The 23,757-nt window shown below is 38.9% G+C and overlaps 2 protein-coding genes and 1 long non-coding RNA gene across 3 annotated transcripts in view; all 3 read right to left on the reverse strand.

The window, feature by feature from the left end:
• LOC119426433 (B-cell receptor CD22-like) overlaps positions 1–2,427 on the reverse strand; it is a 5,125-nt gene extending 2,698 nt beyond the window's left edge. The window contains exon 1 of the mRNA XM_037693995.1: positions 2,424–2,427. Coding sequence (XP_037549923.1) covers positions 2,424–2,427 — 4 coding nt within the window. The remainder of the gene's footprint in view (positions 1–2,423) is intronic.
• A 1,930-nt stretch (positions 2,428–4,357) lies between these two features.
• On the reverse strand, positions 4,358–23,462 carry LOC119426434 (rho family-interacting cell polarization regulator 1-like). Its single transcript, XM_037693996.1, is given in 22 exon segments — positions 4,358–4,586; positions 4,589–4,633; positions 4,782–4,872; positions 6,755–6,838; positions 6,976–7,172; positions 7,349–7,504; positions 7,574–7,723; positions 8,373–8,508; positions 9,122–9,290; positions 11,890–11,963; positions 12,130–12,309; positions 12,414–12,527; positions 15,490–15,616; positions 15,818–15,966; positions 16,054–16,179; positions 17,793–17,836; positions 19,484–19,547; positions 21,351–21,500; positions 22,452–22,505; positions 23,087–23,110; positions 23,193–23,271; positions 23,377–23,462. Coding segments are annotated over 22 exon segments (2,379 nt in total). The 3' UTR covers positions 4,358–4,506.
• On the reverse strand, positions 9,199–12,182 carry LOC119426499. Its single transcript, XR_005187624.1, has 3 exons — positions 12,130–12,182; positions 11,890–11,963; positions 9,199–9,290 (listed from the first exon to the last, which is right to left on the reverse strand). It is a non-coding gene; the product is annotated as an uncharacterized LOC119426499 (long non-coding RNA).
• Positions 23,463–23,757: the final 295 nt, after the last annotated feature.

Raw genomic sequence — 23,757 nt, forward strand, 5'->3', positions numbered from 1 at the left:
GCCATCACACTCTTCATCATCACTCTGGAGACTAGAGGAAAACAATGGTGTGTTGCAGTATTTTAATAAAATTATATATGTTGGATGACTTATATATAATTTTCACTGGCGTCTTCAAAGTCACTCAAACACACAAAGAATTTATCGTGTTAGAAATGAGGAATATTACAGAGTTGCTCCGAAATAAACTTAAAGTCAAGAAAAAAAAAATACATCTTTTAAAATTATACTTAATAACTGCTCCCCCCAAAAAATTAAAAAATCAGACAAAACAATCAATCAATAAATGTAAAGACGTCACTTACCAAATAATCTGCAGCCAAAACAACAAGTTTAGTTTTAAATCCAGTTCTTTTGTTAATTCTAGCCGATCAGCAGGAAATGGATCAACACTCTCCTCTGTTTCAAAGAAAATGAGACGCAAAGGCGTCATTTTATTATTTTAGAAACCGACCTCATCTTCAGCCAACTTCCTGACAACCTGAAAGAGGAAATCTATTTATTCTTATCATTTTTTACATCATTAAGTCAAACTACAGAGGAGGACTTTCAAAACTCGTCTGTTGAACAGTAAGTTTAAGAAACAAACATTAATTTTACACCTGGATTCATCAGTGGACTGGACGGTTTCTGCAGGTGCAAATAAGGATTTGCAGTTTGCTATTTTATGCTACATTTAATCCAACCATAACTGTAGATTACTGCAAGGTCTGAATCAGTTTGTTTGTGTTAATAATGAATCTTCTTCTTCATTAGTCATGGAGTTCCTCAGGGTTCTGTACTTGGACCAATATCCTTTACATCATATGTTTATATACTATTATTTTATTAAAGTTATTAAACAGTATAGGATAATGTTTAATTGCTAAGCTGATAATGTTCTGTTATATTTGTCCATGAAACATGATTAATCCAATCAATTCCATAGATTACAAGCATGTCTTAGAGACCTAAAAACCTGGGTGACCCTGAATTTTCTTCAACACTCAGACAAGACCGATGTTGTGGGTTTTGGACCTAAGAATCTTAGGAACAAACTTTGCAACCCTTCACTTCCTCTAGATAGCATTAATCTGGCCTCCAGCTCTAATGTAACAAAACCTTGATGTTATTTTTGATCAGGATATGTCTTTAACCCCCACATTAAAACAGTTACCAGGACCACTTTCCTCCGCCTGAACAATATCACTATAATAAGAAACATATTGTCCAAAAATGATGCAGAAAAATGATTCATGCATTTCTCACGTCTAAGCTGGACCATTTGTCATGTTCCCAGACTGCAGGTTTACATGTGGTTCCTAGGGTTTCTAAAAGTAGAATGGGAGGAAGAGCTCTCAGTTATCAGGCTCCTCTTCTGTGGAACCAGCTTCCAGTTTCTGTCCTTGAGGCTGACACAGTGTCTACCATTAAGGCTAGGCTTAAGACGTTCCTTTGATAAATCTCATAGTGTACTTGGGTTTCCTGAGCTTTCCTTTAGTTCTGCTGCTTTAGACTTCGGCTGCTGGAGGACAAATTGACCACATTGCCTCACACTGCTGCTGTCTTTACTCTACTCATCAGGTTTGTATTTCTACTTATTTCTATCATTAACATGGGGTTTTCATTTCCTTTCTTCCCATGGAAACTACACCTGGACCATTAAAACTGCACCTGAAACACAAAACCAACACCTGGATCATAGAAACTACATCTGGACCAGCCGTTCTGTATTTGTCTGTCACTTTCTTGTTCTCTTTTACCCCAGCTGGTCGAGGAAGATGGCTGCCTTTCCAGAGCTCCGTTCTGCTGGAGATTTCTTTCTGTTGAAGGGGAGTCATTTCTTACCACTGTCGCCAATGTGCTACAAACTCTGCTGATGTACTCACCTTCCAGAAATCCGCTTCTGAATTGTATATATGGACTTTTAACTCTAAGATCTTTTTTTACTAAAGAATATATGGTGGGCCCGTAACAGCGAGTAGAAATAATACTTGGTGTGTTTTTCTGCACAGAGTTTTTTTATTCGTAACAAGATGAATCTTGTGACATGGATTAAAAAGAAGCTAACAACTCTTTATACACAGCAGCAAGTTATTTTTCATTTATAGTTTTTTCTTACAAAAATAATAATAAAAAAAAACTAGAGAAATTATGGATTGTGGTACCTTGAGGTTATGAAGGTAAAACTCTGTAAGTACAGTGTAACAAGTCAATACATGTTACAGCCCAGTTCCTGTAGATGATCAGAAAGTATTCGGTATCAGCTTTGTTCCCAATAGGTACCAGGTATGTATCAGGTACAAACAGTAGATACCAGGTATTTATCCCACATGCACTGGGTATATATACCCCAAAAATATAATGTAACAATTCACTGCATAATACAGCTTAGTACCTTTAATAGGTACCCAGTAAGTACATGGTATGTATCAGATTTTTACCCATTAAGTCCTTGTAAATACCAGGTCATACCTCAGATGAACTGGTTGTGTACCCTGAAAGTACAATGTAAGAATTCACTGCATAATATAACTTAGTTCCTCTAACTACCCAAAAAGTAACTGGTAAATACCAGGTATGTTCATTAGGTACCCAGTAAATATCAGGTACATACTCATCAAATTCTTCTAAATAGATTAAAACACCCGGTCGGTCTTTCTGGTACTGTTCTTCTGTGGTTCAGCTCCTATCTCACAGATAGAACCTTTATGGTAAGTATGGATACATGCACCTCGCAGATCCATGAAGCCAACTATGGCGTCCCCCAAGGCTCTATTTTAGGCCCCCTGCTTTTTAATTCATACATGTTGCTGCTTGGTGGAGTCATCAGGAGCCATGGGATAAGTTTCCACAGTTATGCTGATGACACACAGCTATACATCTCATTATCTCATGATGACCCCCGGCCAATCACTGCACTTTTTAATTGCATTTCAGACATAAAGTCCTGGATGGCACAGAACTTTCTCCAGCTAAACCAGGACAAAACAGAAGTTTTAATCATTGGACCGGAGGTTCAAAAAGAAAATACAATTCAGAAATTACAATCTCTGTCTTTAAAACCTTACAAAAAAGTAAGAAGCCTGGGGTTCTTTTTGACTCTGAGCTTACTTTTATTCCACATATAAAACATATAGTCAAAACAGGATTTTACCATCTAAAAATAGAGCCAGAGTCCGCCCTCTTCTCTCTTTCACTAATACTGAGACTTTGACGCACGCTTTTATATCTAGCCGTTTAGACTACTGTAATGCACTGCTTTCTGGTCTCCCTAAGAAAAATGTATCCAGCCTTCAGCTGTTACAAAACTCTGCTGCTCGTGTGTTAACCAAGACCAGAAGGCAGGCTCATATTACACCTGTTTTAAAATCATTGCATTGGCTCCCTGTGCATCTCAGGGTTGATTTTAAGATTCTTTTAATGGTTTTTAAATGTCTCAATGGTCTCGCACCATCTTATCTTGCAGAGCTGCTATTACCCTATGAACCCCCGCAGACACTAAGGTCCTCTGGCACTGGACTACTAACAGTTCCAATAGTCAGAATTCACACTTACGGTGAGGCTTCTTTCCAGTACTATGGCCCCCGTCTGTGGAATAGTCTGCCGGAGAACCTGAGGGCCGCACAGAATGTTGTTGTTTTTAAGAGCAGGCTCAAGACCCAACTTTTTAACTGTATTTCCTGAACTGGTTCATTTCTGTTCAGTCTATACATTTTCCATACAATTTTATTTTATTTTATTTTATGTGTGTGTTGTTTGCTTTTATTTTGTGGGTTTATTGTTTATAATTCTGTACAGCACTTTGAGCTGCTTTTAGTATGAAGGGTGCTTTATAAATAAAATTGATTGATTGAATTACTATCAGGTACTTACCCCAAAAGTACTAGGCATATAGCTCGTAAGTGCCAAGAACTTACATCATGGGTATTCAGTAAGTAGCAAGTTTATACCCTGTAATTAACATATAAGTACCACATGCACGACCCGTTAGGACCAGGTAGGTGCACTGTAAGTACAATGTAACAAGCCATTGTAAAATACAGTCCAGTCCATGCAGGTATCATGTAAGCACCAAGTAAGTACCCTGAAAATACAAGGTACATACCCTGTCAGAACCAGTAAGTACGCAGTAAATACCAGGTGTATACCCTATTAGCTCCAGGTACGTACCCAATGTGTACCATTTTTATACCCTGTAGCTACCCTGTAAGTACAGTATGTACCCAGTCAGTATAAGGCTGTATTATGTAATTCTACTCACGTTTTTATTCCTTTGTGGGGTTTTTTCTGTTTTGTTCAACACAATAATAACAACATGATTCTCTGACAAAAGTTCTAAACATTTAATAAACTATGTTTATGCAACAAATTGATTTTAAAGGTTAAATGCAAATAAAACTTGACGTCCTCTCTTGTAGCGTTGATTGTTATAAAGTATTGGTCACAAAGCTGATGTTCCAGTGGGATGTCAGCAGTGCAACTGGTATTCTGGTGCCATCCCAGTAAATGAACGTGCATTATAATTCACTGCTTAAACGATGCCTGTATGCGCTCGTAGAAGGCTGGTCGAACCATGGTTCTAGGAGCAAAGAGTCCGGTAAGATGTCCTGAGCCATCTCCAAACGTCTGAGAGCCATCTTCCCTTCATCACCTGCTCCACGAGAAAAACAAAACAGAGGTGTTTTAACTGAGTTAAGCTCTGAAAAATACTTTGTTTTAATTAAGTCTAAACCAGTTTAATTGTATGATTTTATCCTGGTTCTTTGCATTATTAACAGAAATATGACGGTTATTGTTACCCAGCTCTAGCAGCGTTTGCATGGCGGCTTTTTTAACTTCCTCACTGTCCGTCTCACAGAGATACGTCAGCTGTTCGATGCTTTCTGTAGCCTGGAGTGAAAAAGATCAACACAAAAATAAAGAAGACAAGTTGACGAGGTGTTACTAGGATTTAGACAACACAGTTTGTGACTCAGAAGTTGGAGAAAGTTTGGTAATTTTCCATTTTCTCTGAGTTTTTGCAACCAAGTGACCAGTGAGCCGTGCGGACGCATTTTGACCAAAAAAATCTTTTCCAGTTACAACCTCATTTAGAGCGCACAACTCTGTTCTAGGTTGTGCAACTTATTTTGTTGTCCGCTTCTGCCCACGTTGTATCCACCCTGACAACCGCCCAATATTCCCTTCCATGAAACTAAACAGTCATGTAAACATGATTACATTTGTATGCCTATTTTATGACTGTCTATTGTTGTCGTTGTTGTCCATTGTTGTCGTCACTCTTTGTTAAAATCAGATCTCTCTTGTAAATGAGTCCCCGAGGCTCAATGGGAGTAACCTGCATAAATAAAGGTTGAATGAATGATTGTTAGATCCTGCTTTTTTCAGTTGAGGCAACTGTCTAAATTGAAGCCCATACTGTCCAAAAGTAATCTTGACACAGTAAAACTTGCATTCATAACATCCGGGCTTCATTACTGCAATGCACTTCTTTTTGGAATCAGTCAATCTGCCATTGCATATTTACATCTGGTACAAAATGCTGCAGCCTGATTTTTAACTGGTACAGGCAAAAGAGAACACATCATTCCCGTTCTGGCCTCCGTTCGCTGGCTCCTGGTTCACTTTCAGATTCATTTTAAAATCCTTCTGTATGTTTTTTTAATTGCTTAATAGTTCTGCCCCCTCTTATCTCACTGATCTGCTGCAGCCATATGTCCCACAGCGCTCTCTGAGGTCAGCAGACCAGATGCTTTTATTGGTTCCAGGCACTCGTTTTAAGCTCAGAGGTGACAAGACCTTCTCTGTTGCAGGTCCAAAACTGTGGAATGAGTTACCACTGCATGTCAGACAGGCTCCCTGTCACTGTTTTAAGACTTGTTTAAAAACTCACTTTTATTCCCTGACTTTTGACACTGTGTGATCTGATTTTAATTTGTCTGCATTCTACAGTCATTTAGTTTCTTATCTTTACCTCTGTGGATCTATTTATCCTGTGTCCTTTGCTTGTTTGTTTTTTCTGTATCACTTTGGTTGGCCTTGTTGCTGTTTTTAAGTGCTTCATAAATAAAGTGGTGTGGTAATATTCCAGAGTACACTTTAGAATGAAAATAGGTGGATAGGCATTTTGAAGTTATTTTTGTTCATCTATGTGGTTTTTAGATCTGGACTTTCAGGGCTGTGGCCTCGGATGTTTTCTGTCAGAGAATAGCTCACATGTGTTCAAAGCCAGATCTGGACCTCTAAAACCTACAGAGACTAAATTGAGATGGGTTTCAGAACCTTTCCAAAAAAAAAAAAAAAAAAACACGACTACCCAGTATTTTGAGAGAAACATGTTCAAAAACGTCTTGGTTTCAAACATTTTAAATTTTGGAGTTTGCCAACTACAGTAGTTCACCCACAGCAGTCACAGCCCAGTCAGATACAACCTTTAGACTTCTCTCATCTGCTGTTTTTCTATAGTGCATCAAGGCCTCTTTTAGGCTCAGTTTTATGTGGTAGATCCTGGACAAGTTCCCCGTCTGTTGAATGATTTCATAAATATTTTATTTCTGATGTTAATTGAGTTGTATAGCTGCCAATGAAAATTTAACTGATGTGGGTTTTTGAGTTTCAGACATCAAAATCTATACCCTCAAGCAACGATGTCACGTTTTGCTTACATCCTCCTTGAATAGGAACACTCCTGAACCAATCAACAGGAACAACGGGTCTCATAAAACCTCTGTTTGTCCAGCTGGAGACGCTCTGGGTAGTTGGGCAAACTGACCTTGAGGCACGCCAAGGCTTTGCATCCACAAACTCTGGTGTCCACGTCGTTGTCTTCCAGCATCTCCAAACAGTTCACCAAAGCCTGAAGAAGTAAAGCACAACATATGCAGAGATTATTGTCTTCAGTACACCAAGTCCAAGGCTGATGCTGGTATCTACAGTATGTATGTGACGTGGAAGAGACCAATGTTTCTAAATAGGAGTCCATGCGTCCATCACCTGCTCTCTCTGCTTGTGCTGACCAGCCAGGATTCTCAGCACCGAGCTGGCGGAGGCCAACACTTTTTGTCGTGGATCTGTCAGTAATTTTGCCATGGTTTGCATCCCTTCTCTCTGAAGGCTGCACTCTGAAGGAAGGTGCAGAGTCTCTACGATCACATCCTGGTCCCTCGACAAAAGGTTCTGCACCAATTCCACTGTTGGACAATTACGAATGAAAGAAAAACACTCAAAATAATTCAATAATATATTTTTTTCTTTTCCAGAACTGGAATATTTTCTTCTGGTGTTTGAATTTCTGTACTAAAACCTTAGGGATGCATAAATTCTGACAAGCACTGTCGTTTTCTAGCGCGTATTTTCCTGTTTTTACCTTCTTCTGTAAGAGCAATGATGTGAAACTCCATATCGCTGATGCCGTTGGACTCCAAGTAACTCCACAGCTGGAACAGAGTCACAACCGGCCCGTCTCTGTTGCCTCGCTGTGGAAACCTCTGATCTAGAACTCGCTCAACCAGACACGAAAGCACTGGAAAAACACAAGTATTAACCTGCCGCATACACACCATCGTGAACCGTGCGCACACACGTGTTTTACCTGTGTCTGCTCTCTCACTCAGCATACCGGAGTAAAGTGTACACAGCGTACTCATGAACGTTTTAGCAGAGACGCAGTACAGACAGCTATCCCCCACACACCGTTCCCATAGCGGCACGGCTCCACCACACAGGTCCAGTTCTGGTATCACTGTAAGAGCAGGTAAAGGACATCAAAGGACAAAGCAGGTAGCAATAATATATATATGTATATTTTTATTGTACAAGTGGCTAAGTTACAAGAAAATTAGTTGCTCAGTTATAACTGGCTTTTGCTGCGCTTTTATTTTGAAGGTGAGTAGGTGTTTACGTCAGGAGCCTCCTGTGTGCGCGCACTAGCAGCCGAGTCTCCCTGAAAAATTACTGGTTTACCGTCATGTTGGCACCAAGAAAACACCTAAAGAGTGCTACATTTTTAACAAGATATGAGCTGTTACGTGTTTATTTACAAGAGCAGTGAGCGTAATAAAATAAAAATTAAAACGCTCTCAAACAAACACACATGGAATACATGGGAGTTAACTATCAGCTCAAATGCATCTTCCTTAAGGCTCCATTCTACTTTTCTTTGTTTTTGTTGCCTTTGGGGTCAAGTTTTCAAGAAATTGTTTTCACTACTTAGCATTTTATATTGAAGTATAGTATTTATAAATCTTAAAAAAGGTTTAGAAATCATTGAAAGTGTGCATATTGCTGTGGAGGCCATCTTGAATAAGGTTGACTCCAATAGTTTTCATTCAACTCTATCCAATAGTTCATGAGATATTTGGCTAACACGTCTGACAAGCACATTATTGTACCTTGGGCAGGATGTTTGAGGCGGTGTGGGTCATCCCTGATGATGTGATGGATGATTTTAAAGACGCGAGCCTCTCTCAGCAGTTTGTCCAAGGCGTACGTGGCTCGGCATTGCAGAGGACCAGACACACCCAGGTGCTGCGCACAGAATGAGACGTGTCACCAACCAGGAGCCTTAAAGTCTTCGTCCTAACAACAGTGTTTACGATGTCTCAACACCTTTAACAAAACGAAACCTAGTTTTTACTTTTGCAAAGAAGCAAACGGTCTCATTTTGAGTTTAAAACAATTCTCTGTGTCCAAACTCATAAATAGAAACTTGTGCTTTTATGTTGATAGAATCGTTTCTGTCCAAAACTCCATTTATGCTCATTTGGATCTCTGATGGCCTGAATGTGCTGCTGAGAAGACCATAATAATCATAATCACTTTAAAAATGATTGTCAGCTGCATATTTAGACTTTAATTAACACAAACTAGTGGTCATTAATGGATAAATATAAGGTATTGGTAGATGAGGCTTTCGTTAAATGGATTAAAAGCAACGTGGGTCTACTTTACCACCAACAGTCAGAGTTACGAGTCTCTGCAGCTTTTAGTGCGTGGATCAAAAGCTGAGAAGTTTGGGAACCGCTGCTTCATTGAAGGTAAAATTAGAGTCTGAAAGTGATGCACTGTTTCACTCTCCTGCTGTCTTTGGTTCAAAATGACCTCTGAGGCCTGAGGGTAAAGAGCGGTGCAGAAATCCTACCAACAGCTGTGCACTGCAGTTCTGCAGGTGGATGACCAGAGAGTTGTCCAGTCTGGTGCAGCCGGTGGTGAGGGGCGAGGAGGAGCCGGCCCGGCCTCGATGTAGAGGGGGTGTATCGAGGGGGGGTGTCTGATGGTGAAGATACCCGTTGGTGAACCCTGCAGGGTCTCTGCAGACATTTTCACCAAAAAAAAAGCTCACGTCAGACCACATCGTAAGTCCAATACTTTGATTGATATCTCTGGAATTTTATTTTACTTAAGGTTTTTCTGGAAAAACTTTTCATAAATGAACGTTCCTGAGAGCAGGTTGTCAGTGTCAGTCTATGTTAGAGTTTGTTTTAAACAAATGGTTATAACCATAAATAACATCCTTTTTTTTTTTTGCTTGAAAAACATTGAAACAGATGTTTAACAAAACATTTTTCTCAACCTTCTGCTCGCCACGGTTCAAGCGTAAAGATAACATTTCTAAAAGGTGCTTTTTAAAACTCTTATAACAAATAAAAAATAATAGCTTATCAAAAGGTTTATATTGATTCACCAAGAAAACCTGGTTAGAAACTCAATGCTACAAAGCATTTTATTGAAAGAAAAGCAGAAAGAGGGCTGAAACTAACACAAAATGACATATTAGTCACATATTTTGTGAAATGTCTGACAATGTGCTAAAATCTAGAATGATATATGTTTCTGAATGTTGTGTTAGTCACGTCAAGTCAGATTTATTTATAGAGCACATTTAACTGAAACTGTTGCGAAAGTGCTTAATCACAGCATCAAATTAAAATATATAAATACAGCATCTGGAATAAAAAACATAAAAAAACAAAACATCATAAACAATGAAATACTACATCTAAATCCGATCACGCTAACATCAGTGAGTACAGATGCATTTTCAGGAGAGTTTTAAAAGCAGAGACTGAAGCGGCCTGTCTGAGGTTGATGGACAGATTGTTCCAGAGTTTAGGGTCCATGACTGAAAAGGCTCGATCTCCTCTGAGCTTCATCCAAAAGCAGATGGTCAGATGATCTCAGAGCCTGAGAAGGAACATCTGGTTGAAATAGGTCAGAGATGTATGAGGGTGCGAGGCCATGAATGCACTTAAATGTCAGCAGGAGAATTTTAAAATCAATTCTGACACGCACAGGAAGCCAGTGAAGGGAGGACAGAACCGGTGAAATGTGCTCAAATCTATGAGTTCCTAATAGCCAGGCTGCCCTGGTGAAAATTTAATGTACTTAAGTATATTTTAAGTAGGTTTAATTTTCAAAAAATACATTAAAATATGTTCTCAATTAAATGCACTTATTAGGATTATATTGAAAACGTAAAATAAACAGAGTTATCTAAATATACTTCAAGTACATTGTTATAAAATACATTTTGTTACACTTTATGAAGTACCATTTTTTGCAAAATATAAAAGATTTATAAAATTAAACTTCATATAAACTTTTGTAAAATGCACTTTGAATATATTTGTAAAATTTTCTTTTTAAACCATACTTTAAAAATATATTACAAATACATGTATCCAATACTTTTCAGCAGTTAATTAAGTTAAAAAACATATGTATTTGAAAATGTTAATGTTACTAATGTTCCAAATTGTACTTTAGTAACTTTTTGTACTATCTCTTGGATTTATGTAAGCATTTTGGGTGTATTTAACACAACTGCCCCATGTTTTAAACTTTTTAAAACTAGAGTTAAACACAATGACCTCGGTTTTCTGATCGTTAAAACTCAAGAAGTTCGTAGCCATCCAAGTCTTGATGTCGTCAAGACATTTTAGCAAAGGGCGAATGGAGCAGGAACTGTTAGGTTTGAAGGGCAGATAAATCTGAGAATCAGCATAATAATGAAACAAAAGACCATGTTTCCTCAGGATAGACCCGAAGGGGAGCAGATACAGTGAAAACAGAAGGGGTCCAAGAATGGAGCCTTGCGGGACCCCACAGGAAAAAGGCACAAAAGCAGACAAACGTGTTAATTTAAAATGGTGTAGCTCAGTGTTCAGTCCTAATCCTGGATGCTTTACTTGTTTTTCTGCTCCAACACACCTGATTCAGTGTCTGAATTACCTCTTCATGAAGCCTGTTGATCCTTTCATTCAAACCAGGTGTGTTGGAGCAGAGAAGCATCTAAAACCTGCAAGATAGTGGCCCTTTAAGACCAGGAATGGACACCTCTTGTCCAGATCAATGGTTCTTCAAGCTTTTTGAAGGTCTTTTAAAATTCTTCTTGGACATTGACTGTGTTTTCTTAATTTCAGCACAAGACCTGAACATTTATGGATGTTTTTTTTTTTGTTTATGAAGCAACCATCATTCAGGAATGAAAAGTCCCCTAAACCAGGAAATGAACCAGTGACGTGTCAACACAGACGACATAGTTAGAAATCTTTAGGATCTTTGTTTCCAGCTGCCTGCCACAAAGACACGATCTGTTCTGATAAAAATACCAAAGATAACACATCCTGATGCATGCTCAGGATGTGTTATCTGTGTTATCAAAGATAACACAGTTTGACAGGATTTCAAAACGTATTTTAGCAACAAGCTGATTCTCAAAGAACAATCAGATGAACACTTGCCAAAGAAAAAAATGTAAAGACTTTAAGAAAGTCAGAAAACAAGGTAAATATCACTTTAAAAGATTAAAAGCTAAGTCTGGCTCCTTGGAGGCAAAAACATGAAAGAAACTGAGTCATTTGTCCACGATGATCTGCCATTTTGGCTCCAATGAAACTCGTCTCTTACCCCACTTCTTCGTAGATTCGTGTGTCGATTGAGCTGCCCGATGCCCTGCTGGGTGGGGGGCTGGTCCTGCAGCCCTGCAGCGACACACAAAGGTACAGTCAGACCACAGGTAAGAAGGATCATTGCAGTAAACCGTATATTTGTGGACATGCTAAAAACAAAAGCGTGCGTCACATGTGCAACAGTAAACACAATAAATTTTATCTTCAGTGAAGTACTCGTCTTGTTCCTCAGCTTTACCCTCAGTGTCTGCTGCAGCAGCTTTAGCTCGTCTTCCAGCATCTTCAAATCGGCAAAATGTCCCGTGTATTCGTCTAGAGAGAAAATGAGAATTTCCAGAGCGTCCTGCAGCCCGTTGTCCACCAAGACACCGTCTCTGGGCCAACAGTTTGGTTTCACATGTGCCGGGGGATCCACTGGCTGAATGCCCAGGTCCAGTTTCATTCATAGAATAAAATAAAACATGTTCAGATAATTGTGAAGAACGTCCTACAGGGTGGAAATAAAGGTCTGTTTTGTGTTACATTCTCAGACAGAGGGATGCCTTGCAGAGGTGTGCACACTTCTTTAGGAGATCTTGAGAAAAGGACCGGTTCCAACGAAACAGACGAGCCTGAGCCTCCGGATGGATCCGGGCTCTGAAGGAGAACAGCAAAGTTTTAAAAGCTGTTGTTTGTTAAAGCCAGACAGGAAGCAAGAAAGTGTGCACAGTGACTTCTGCTTACTCAGAATAAACAGAAAAACAGAACTGTCGTTAAAGAAGTCAACAATGAATCTGCTGTTTGCGTTGAAGCTGTGAGGAACCAGTTGTTCGACGCAGTAACTCAAAATGTTCATTTCTAGTCTTAAAGAGGACCTTTCAGGTTGTTTCTTTTAGACGCTTTATTTACGTTTGACACAGGAAGTCTGTCAGACCAGAAATCCAAAAACTGAAGAAACCGCATTTCTGTAACAGTCCGTGCAGACACTAACCACTGTTATGTTGTTTATTTGTCATATGCAGGTTAACACAAAGGCAACGATGCAGTGAAATGTTCAGGATGAAACGATTCGACTCGCTAAGAAAAAAACTAACAAACAAGAAACACTAAAGCATGCAAGAGAGTACAAAATAAAGTGCCAAAAAGTGAAAAAGAAATATCATATTTCAAGGTCCAACATAAATATAGTAAAAGACAACATGGTAGAATAGTGTAATGGTGAAAGTGGGATGAATTAGTATAAATAAGTATTTCACAGGTAGTATTAGCTTAAATGTACATGATGCACATAATAACTACAAATGTTGTGTGACAGATTATTGCACACAGGTACCAGTGAGATGAACTGAAGTCACAACTGACTTTGTTAAAATTTGATGAAGAAGCTAATCTCAGGGAAAAAAGTAACTAAAAGTTACAAAGTGCAGCTGAAACTGAAAAGCAGCAAACAGCTAATTAAAATTAAAAGTAGAAAAATGGCTACTTCAGCAAAACATTAGTATGAAGTAAAAAGTAGCAAAAGGCAAGCTAAAAAGTAAAAGTAACACTATGTTAGCTAAAAGCAGCAAAAGATTAGCTAAAAACAACGGGTTTTTTTCTTCCTCACTGGCTCTGTAATGAGGCGCACGCGCTTCTCCCTGTTCTCCTCCTGCTTTTTTTGCTCTGTCTTTGTATCAGAGCAGCTCCTCTTTTTACACATCTTCCGAAATGGAAACTACTGTTTTGGATCAGACCAATTGGACTTTCAACGTATATTACAAATTCTTTTCAACAAAGTGACAGGGTCCTGGAGAACCTTCATCTGCTCGGACGACACACATGCAGCTGGATAAATCTCTGGGAGTGATGTGTCTACCTCTGCTATCAATCGAGGACGCCAAAATTGCATACAATTCAAGTTATGACAACAGGTTTTCTGTTTTTGGAATAGTCTGGATCCTGGTTTATCAACGTACAAAGAAGATGGCCGCAGCTAATCTGGCCTGGTCGGGCTGCTGCCCATGTGAAGGTTGGTTCGTGCTTTGAGGACTCAAAATCAGCTGATTTACGAGCGAAACCGTAAGTTGGAAGCGATTTGAATCGCAGGCCACCTGCGGCTTTGGGACTCATCCGCATGAAAACGACCTTGAAGAGACTCGTAAGCACGGACCAGTAGAATGCACCCTAATCTGGCCATTTTGGACCTTGGAAGTATCAGTACAGACTCAAGGCTGACAAGGAAAAATAGTCTGCCTGAATAAATCAACAATTGTGGATTATCTGAATCCCCGGTTGGCCTCGAAACAGGCCGACTTATCAATTTCTCCTGGGAAATGTGTAAACTAAGGAAAAGCTTTGTCTATCGCACCTGTGGAGGCTTATCAGAACTCTGTTTGCTAACCACCATCTTATCAGGACAATGGACTATCTGTTAGTGCTTCATGGACCACCTCATTTTAAATGCATATGTAACGTGTTCATAAATTTGCTTAGCTGGCAGAGGTTTTTTTTGATGTCTTAAATTGTGTCCTGTTAGGACAAAGTTTGAAGAGATCTTTTTATGTCACTATATCCTCTCCTCATGGCTTTGTCTCTTTTTCTATCTAAAAAAATGTATTCTATAAAGGATAAGAAGGCCGCGCTTTATAGCAGCAGCTGTGTGCACTCCGTCCATCTTTCGGACGACTGTACGGACATATTCTCGTTGTACCTCGGTGCAATGATAATAAAGCTTATTCTGATTCTGATCCTAAACGTTTAAATTAGCAAAAGCTTAGCTAAAAGCTAAAAGTAGCACACACCAGTTAAAATACCAAAATGGTAGTGTGAAGCTTAATTTATCAAAACGTTAGTTAAAAGATGCACAAGACTAACTAAAAGCTAAAAGTAGAAAAATCTAGCTAAAAGTAGCAAAAGGCTAGCTTAAAGCTAAAAGTACAAAACTAAAAGTGAAAAAAAAAAAGCTTAAAGTTAGATGAAAGTTAAAATTAAAGCTAGATAAACATAGCAAAAGCTAGGCTAAAACTAGCAACGCCTAGCTAAAAGTTAAAAGTATGAAAAGATGACATTATACAACATTAGCTAAAACCTAAAAGCAGAAAAAGATAAATGACATAAAAGGTTAGCTTAAAGCCAAAAGTAGCAATGCCTAGACAAAAGATAAAAGTAGCAAAAAGCTAGCTAAAAGTATCAGAAGTCTGGCTAAAATGTTAACATAGCAAAGCAGTAGCTAAAAGCTAAAGTTAGCGTAAGAATGGCTAACAGTTAACGATAGCAGAACTGTAGCTAAAAACTAAAAAAGGAACAAGACAAAAACTGAACAATATGATGAAGCAAATGACAAAGAGAACAGTTTTTGAAGGAATTGAAGGGATCTCTGTGTATTTCTACAGGGAGGAAATATTTATAAATAAAGTTTAAAAAGTGACTAAAACCAATTCACAGCACCCATCTCCTGAACAAGCTGAAGGTTTTAACATATAAAGAGCTACAATTGAAGAAAAAAAAAAAGCAGAAGTAGTTAAAATGCAAAAAACAATACAATAAAATAAATTAAAATGCTTCCACTGGTTTTCTATAAGGAGTTTCAGACAAACAATATATTTGGAGGTTTACACATTAAGTATAGACACAAACTTACAGGTGAGAATGAAGGTGGACTTGGTGGTCGACTTGCTGGTGGACTTGGTGGTAGACTTGGTGGTGAACCTGGTGGTAGACTTTGTGATGAACCTGGTGGTAAAGTTGGGCAGGGACCCGAAACTGGACTAGGGGTTGGATTACGTTTGGAGATTAATCCCAGGTTGTGTTTAGGAAGTGGAGGAAGAAAAAAAACAAATGGGTACAGGAAAGACAGATGGTAAAAATCGTATAAAGAATGTCTTTGTGTAGATTCAAAAATGGACTGGATTAAAGGAGTCTACAAGGCATCTTATCAGGTCTCGACTAGAACAGGTTGCAAAACTTACTTCCAGGTGACTTCAAGAACCAGTTTAATCGTTCCGGACTCATTAACATTCACAGCAACCGTCCTGGGTAGTGGAGTAAACAGGTCTACGGGTTCACAGAAAATATTTCCTATGACCACATGATTGGCTACGCTCTTTAGCTCCGTCACCTGAGAAACCGCAAAGATCTTTGTTAAAGCCAACCATAAATACTGTAAGTCCAAAGTCGTTAGAAGAGATCGCCAACGGACACTAACCTTCACGGAAATAAACTCTTGGATGATTGGGTAAAACACCGTCTGCTCATTGTCCCACGTTTGTTTGGCGTTGACTTCTAGACTTCCATGCATCTTCCATCGCTGCCGACCGTACTTTATAAGGATCTAAATGCAGACACAATTAATGATTCTTAATAAACACAAACGTATGTGTTTGCACAGATATTTGCTCTGTTTTTATGTAAAATCTCATCCAACGATGGGAAACATCACACTTTGTGATGCATAGCTCATCTGTGAAACTGAGTTGTGGCCATTTTTGTGTTGGTTGATGTTGACTAGCTGTAGCAGTCATCTCGAACTGAACTGACTCCAAAAGTTAATCTGTTGTAGTTGTACATCTAATCATTATTCTCCTGAAAGTTTCATGCAGATCTGCCTACTGGTTCATGAGATATTTAATGAGAAAAAAAGACCAACCAGGTTCGTGAAAACGACGGATGCTGCGTCTCCTCTGTGTGAACGACGCTAACAAACCATAGCAAATAACTCACTCAAGTTCTGGAGCTGTTTCTCCATGAAGACAATCTAACGTGGATGTTTTTAGACATTGTCAAACGTAACTTGAAAGGATAAAATTTCTAACGCCTTAAATGCCTTGTTTAGGGTTTGATCTACTTTACTTACGCTCACTTCTCCTAAAAAGAACCTAAGGCCATGTTTACATGACAACGATCCAATGAAAAAGATAATTTTCTCTATTTCTATTAACACATTTACATGAAAACGTTCTAATTACAATCTCTGTTTACACAGCAACGGTAGACGTGGAAAAGGTGTAATTCCCTCGCCACGCTACAAGTTGGTGGTATGTTCTTTGAAACTTTGAAACTAAGTGCGCATGCGTAAAAAAAACGTTCTACCTGAAACGGTCGAGATGGCAGAGAATAAAACATTTCTATGGACAGATGACTTGGTGATTTATAAGAGTCAGAAGCACAAACAATACTCTGGTATTCGCCATTGTCGATAGTTTCTTCTTCTGTGGATTGTAGGAAGCGGTTATGTTTTGCGTCATACTGCGCACGAGCCAGGGATTCCGACAGAAAACATCTATTTTTTCTGTTTACATGGCAACGGACACCGGGACGTTTTTGAAACTTTGTACTCTGGAACGCGTTCTCAAATTGTGCCGTTGCCAGAGAAAACATGAGCTATTTTCGTGTTTACAGTACAAACGCAACGAAACTCTTCCATTTTCACCATAAATCGTTTTGGTGTAAACGAACTAAGAGCATCACAACTCACTGGACTGGAGGGAAATAGTGATAAATTGGAAATCAGCAGCTCCGCCTACATATTCAAGCTGGATTAGTGAGAACAATCTGGCTAACTTTGGTTTATAAGGCTGTATGATTCAAATAATTTCTTAACTTTTGCAGAATGTCAGATCAATCTGAACTGAGATTTATTTATTTGTTTTTTATTTCTTGTTTGTCCTTTATTACATCGTAAGAGTATGTACCCGGTGTTTGTTTGTCGTTTGATAATGTGAAAATTTAACAAAAAGAGTGCTAAAAAGAACAGCTTTGTGATTAAACACCTGACATATTTTTGTCTTTTTTTAATGTTTGCTGACTGCTCTGTTTCGTGACAATGTCAAGTTTATTTAACTTTACTACAAGGTTTTGCTGTAAATTATAAAACATTTAATGTCATTTTGGTTAACCTATGAGCAATAAGTTATCTGAATGTGAGAAAAGAAAGCAGAGACAAACCTCATACTGATCACCAGCACACAATCTGGCAAATCCAGCAAGTCCTGAGGAACAGGTGAAAAAACAAACAATGAAGTCACCTTTAGAGTCACTTCCACAGTCGAGTGTAAACAGAAAATAAAGGCCAGCACGTGATGGGGATGACTCCCGACCACTTTAACATCAAAATTTAGCTCAAATTCTGTCAAATTGACTGAGTTGTAACTATTTTGTTTTAGCTAAAGTGATGTGCTTTGGGTTGACTGGAAAAGTTAGTCAGTTGTAGATGTACACACAATTATTACTCTTAGTTTTATTGAAATTCCTCCAGTGGTTCATGAGTTTTTTTGCTAACAGACAAACACACTTACACGTTCAACTAAAATTGCATTCATTCATTCAGTCAACCTTTATTTATTTATTATTTATAGTAATGCCTTTCGCCCATGGGTCATAAAAATAGTCAGAATAAGTTGCCACACATTTACTAAAGCTGATACAAACACGATAAGTGATGGGAACAAAAAATACAATCATAAGGAAGTGGAACGTAGCGAAAAGTTTTCCACATACATGCCTGTTACCTCAAACACATCCATTACATACGTGGTACCTATGGTAAATGGGCTGTGTTTAGAAGTGACTTGACATAACTTTGTACTTACAGGGTAAATGGTGCATATGTACCCAGCATATACCCAACATGTACAAGACAAAAAACAAGTACCGGTACATACCAGAAATGTACCGTATCCAGATCGTACCAGGTATTTATGTGGTATGTACCAGGTTTGTGTGTGTAACTGTTATGTACCCAGTGCCCACAAAGTAAACACTATACTGCTTTTGATGCAGTTGATCATAATAGTCTACAGAGACTTGAATAAGCCAGGTCAGGACCCGAAAGTCCTAGGTTCAATCTCCGGTCATTGCATACCTCGTGGTGTCTCAGGGCAGCACACCTCATCCCCAAAATGCCCCCCTGGGCGCTTTCAATAGCTGCCCACTGCACCACCCGATGGTGGTTGGGTTAAATGCAGAAACTAATTTCGCCATTGTATGGAAACATACAGTGATGACAATGTGTAACATTATTATTATTAATAATAATATTATTATTATATGATACTGGAATTACAGGAACAGCTCTAAAATGGATTAAATCAAATTTATTTGAAAGATTCCAGTTCATAAATGTCACTAATGAATTTTCTTCATACACTAAAGTTAGTCATGGAGTTCCTCAGGGTTCAGTGCTTGGACCAATACTCTTGACTTCATACATGCTTCCATTAGATAATGTTATTAAATAGCATGGGATACATTTTCATTGTTACGCTGATGATGCTCAGTTATATTTGTCCATGAAACCCAATGAATCCAATCAGTTATTTAGACTACAAGCATGTCTTAAAGACATAAAAACCTTGATGACCCTTAATTTTCTGCTTTTAAACTCAAACAAGACAGAGGTTGTTGTTTTTGGACCAGAACATCTTATGACTAAACTTTGCAGCATTTCACTTCCTCTGGATGGCATTAATTTAGCCTCCAGTTCTAAAGTTAAAAACCTTGGTGTTATTTTAGATCAGGATGCATCTTAAACCCAACATTAAAAAAGTTGCCAGGACTGTATTGCTTTTATCTGCTTTTAAAATGTTTCTCTTTAATAATTGAGTTCTGAGGACCAACAAACAGTATTTATCTCTTACCTTTCATTTTAATGGAGAACTCTCCCAGCTGTTTCTGTAACTCTTTCTCCTTTACATAAATATACTACAGAGAGAATCAGAAACACAAACAGTTAGTCTTGTTACAGTTTTCAATTACAGTATAAAATCGATGCATATTATATGTTACGGTGCCACTAATTTTACTGTATATTTGTATTTTCTTACTTTTTCTACATCATGGTTTTTAGTAGATTGTCTGTCTTCTTTACTTGTTCAAATTAAAGTCTTTAATTTAAGTGCAAAGTTACAATCATAATATACACAACACTTTTAGGAGTCTTCTTCCTTTCTCAGTCCAGATAAGGTCCATCACCCGATTCCCTCAAGCGTTTTGCCATTGATAAGTGCTCTGTGGGCAGGATCGTCAATGCAGTGTTGGTGGTATTGTAACTGTAATTTGACTTCAGTTTTTTTAGCTTATCCCAGCATTGCTTAAGGGTCCGGGTGTAGTCATCCTGCACCATCATCTCCGATATCTCACAATAAATTTGCTTGTTTCTTGTAGCGCCCTCCAACTTATGGGGGCCAAGATGGGGTAGAGGCAGAGGCAGCCGACTCAGGACCCGAAAGTCCCAGGTTCGATCCCCAGTCATTGCACGTGAGGTCTCTGAGCAGCACACACCCCATCCCCAAATGCACCCCCAACAGCCTCCCACCACACCACCCAGTGGCGGATGGGTTAAATGCAGAGAGTCAATTTCACCATTGTATGGGAACATACAATGACAATACATAACACATTATCATTATTATTATTAACTTGCTCTGATTCTCTGATCTGCCAATAAAGACAGAAAGGTCTAGACCTCATCATTGGTCCATGGCACTGTTTTTAGAGCTTCCATCCTGAACTAGAAACAGGAAAACTAGGAAAACAAACCAAGAAAACTACATGATCAGGAGATGAAATGGTGATTCTGATGTAGTTTGCAATCAGGGGCGGGTCATCCAGTGGCGTAGCTCTGCTGACCAATCAACAGCTGTTTACTTCCAAATTGTCACCTCAGAGCAGTTCACTTGGAACCATGAACAAAATGGTCCCATAAACTGGGCTGAGTGGGGCTGGGTACCGGCAGTGAGCAGACCCTTAACTTGTGCAGTGCGGTGCAGAACCGATGAGTGTAGAGACAGTGGCAAAGCGCCATTACATCCCATCTTCTGCTTCTCAAATCACCCTCTACATTTCTGGTTACACCTCAAGTCCCAGGCAATACCCAACTTTCTTGATCAGTATTTCAGAGTAGCCATTGTACATTTCAGTCCTCTCTTGCTAAGATGATCTATGGAGTGCCACAAGGGTGTATACTCGATACTCTTCTTGTTACTTTTGAGCAGGATTCATACAATTAAAATGTCACAGCCCATTTGATATACCACCTTAAATATATAACTGACATTTTAACACCATATACTCCAAACTGAAGTGTGAGATCACCAGCTAAGGCATTGCTAATCATTCTAAAATCCTGCCTAAAAACCAATGGTGGCCATCTACTTGGGCTCCTTTTCCATTGAATAATCTATTGGTATAACTGTGTATTTGCGTTGTTACCATTGTGTTTATACATTGTTTTAATGGTTTTACTGTATTTCATAGCTGTTAAACACGTTTTTTTCATTTTGAAACGTTTTATATAATTAAAGGCTTATTAATAATATTACTATTAACAATCAAAGTCTTGGGAAAAGCTATAACGGAATTTTTGAGTTTTGTTCAACTCGAACCATTACCTTCAGATCCTATCTTTGAAGTAAATTGTGGCTAATTATCTTTATATTTTTGTGCACGTTATATTATAAGCACCAATCTCAATGTTGTTTACTCACTGTACTCAGTTGATCTCACCTCTGAGTATTTCTTGTGTTCATGATTAGCCTTCACCAAACTCTCTTTTGCCTCTTTGGTTCCTGGAGAGGCTTTGCATGCCTTTATCACGTTGCTGGCCTCGTCTCGCAGTTTCCTCTTCTCGCTGTAAGATTCATAAATCTGCTCAGTCTGAGAAAAAGAAAAAAAAGAAAAAATACTTGCATGATTATTAACTTTCTCCATAGAAAGCAGCTTTTACAGTAATCTGTCTCTTCTGGTATGTCTTGGTCCATCTACTCCTGGACTTCTTGTCCATTCTTTATTACCAAACTGCTGCAGCTGCTTCAGGCTGAATGGACACCATCTTTAAATCAAACCAAAGGTCTTGGATTTGACTGGATCATTCCAAGACTTTTTACAGTTTTTCCTTAAACTAGTGGAGTATTGCTTCACTGCTGTGTGTTTAGCTGGAAAGTGGATTTTCCATTCGTTCCTTTAACTCTGACCAGTTTCCCAATCTTTCTTTTTTTAAATCTCTAAAATTAACTCTTTAACTTCAGGTACATCAAGAGGACCCCCTACTAACACTGTCCATTTATCAATGACCACAGAGAAGTTCAACCATCCATCATCTTTACCCACTTCTTCCTTTTTGGGTTGCGGGGGTCACTAGTGCCCATATCCAGCCATCACTGTGCAAGGGGCGGGGGACACCCTGACAGGTCTCCAGTCCATCACAGGGACACATAGAGTCAAATGGGACAAACAACCATTCACTCTCTCATGCATGTTTTTGGCCTGTGGGAGGAAACTGGAGTACCAGGAGAAAACCCACGCGTGCACGGAAAGAATATGCAAGATAGAGAACTTTACTAATTGGCTTTTTTATGTATGTGAATGTTCCTGTAAAGTGCCCTGAGACAACTTTGTTGTGATTTGGCACTATATAAATAAACTGAATTGAATCTCCACCCAGAAAGGCCCCTGGACCGGGATTTGAACCAGCGACATGAACGTTGAGAGGTGGCAGCTCTACCAACTGCGCCACCGTGCCGCCCTGACACACGCAAATTTGATTTGACAAAAAATATTCCAAAACAAAATAAAAAGGGGAAGATGATGCTGACCAACTGGTATTACCTTGCAGAAGTGATCCTCCAATGTGCCTATGTACGTCTCAATCACCTTAGCTTGCTGTCAAAAGAAAAGTCAGAATTGTTCATGATATTCTTTCCCACTAGTCAGTAGACTATAGTTCTGCTCATCTGGTAACTGCTAATAAAGGAACACATTTTTTTGTTTAGCAGATGTTTTCACTAACATTGGAAACCGTTAGCAGAATTAAATTCCGCTAAATTAGGTTTCACCAATAAGTCCGCTAACAAAATTCACAAGACCATTCACAAGCTTGTTCCTGTCTGTTGTGGGCGTGTCTCAAAGAGTCCGTTAGGCATGCTATTGGCTGACTACGTGAACACGTGACAAGATGTGATTGGTCGATGCAGCTTCAACTGGAAGAAGACAAAGATATGTGACACAGACTGAGTGGCAGTTGTCTTAGCAGTTAGCGGTACAGCATTTGCTACAGCTAATTTGCTTTACCTGTTTGGTGGTTTAACGTTAGCAAAGCTAATTTTTTTAGTTAGCAAAATATGGGTTAGCTAAGCTAACTTTTAGGTGAGCTGTACCCACCACTGCCACTGGTCTACTTCATATTGTCTTGTTTCTACAAGTCTGGCTCATATCTTTAACAATCGTAATTCACAGTAGCTCACCTGGTCAAATTCATAAAGGAACCCCTGAGAAGAAAAACAAAACATCAAGTCGTCAGTGAAAACACCAACTTATTGTGAAGCCAACCTTAGAACTGCCACAACATACCAGTCTGGAGTTAAGTTTAGATTTTCTTATTTCTTTGTTGATGTTATCCAAGTCTGTCTGGTGAACTTGAAGGCAAGACCTGCAAAGTCAGAGAATAGTTTTGGTTTGAGGGGGGGTTGAGTATGAATTCAAAGTTAAAGATAAGTTGCTGTTTAGATGTTCAAATAGCAGTGGGTGAACTTACAGAAGGCCTTTCTTCAAGGCATTGTAGACTTCATCCACTCGCTCTGTTGGAGGAATTTTAGGGGGTAGGATGGACTTGGTAGACATCTTGAATAACTCACTGGGCTCTTTTGCTGAGACGATGGTAGCCAAACATTAGTTGGTTCCTGCAATTTTAGATTACCAAAACTGTAAAATATCCAAACACGAAATCATCTGTGAAAAGCTACAATGCTGTATCACAGCTCAGATCACACCAACAAGGATAGATTTGTTGAGTGGGAGCCAGTCATGTTCGTGGAGGAGTAAAGGCTACCGGATTCTAGCTTGTATAACAACCATGAAGTATCAAAGTAAATGGACCGATCAATCAAAAGTTTCATTGTATACCCAAAGCCCACCA

The sequence above is a fragment of the Nematolebias whitei genome, chromosome 20, assembly GCF_014905685.2.
Source record: "Nematolebias whitei isolate Nwh7 chromosome 20, NemWhi1, whole genome shotgun sequence".
NCBI lineage: Eukaryota > Metazoa > Chordata > Actinopteri > Cyprinodontiformes > Rivulidae > Nematolebias > Nematolebias whitei.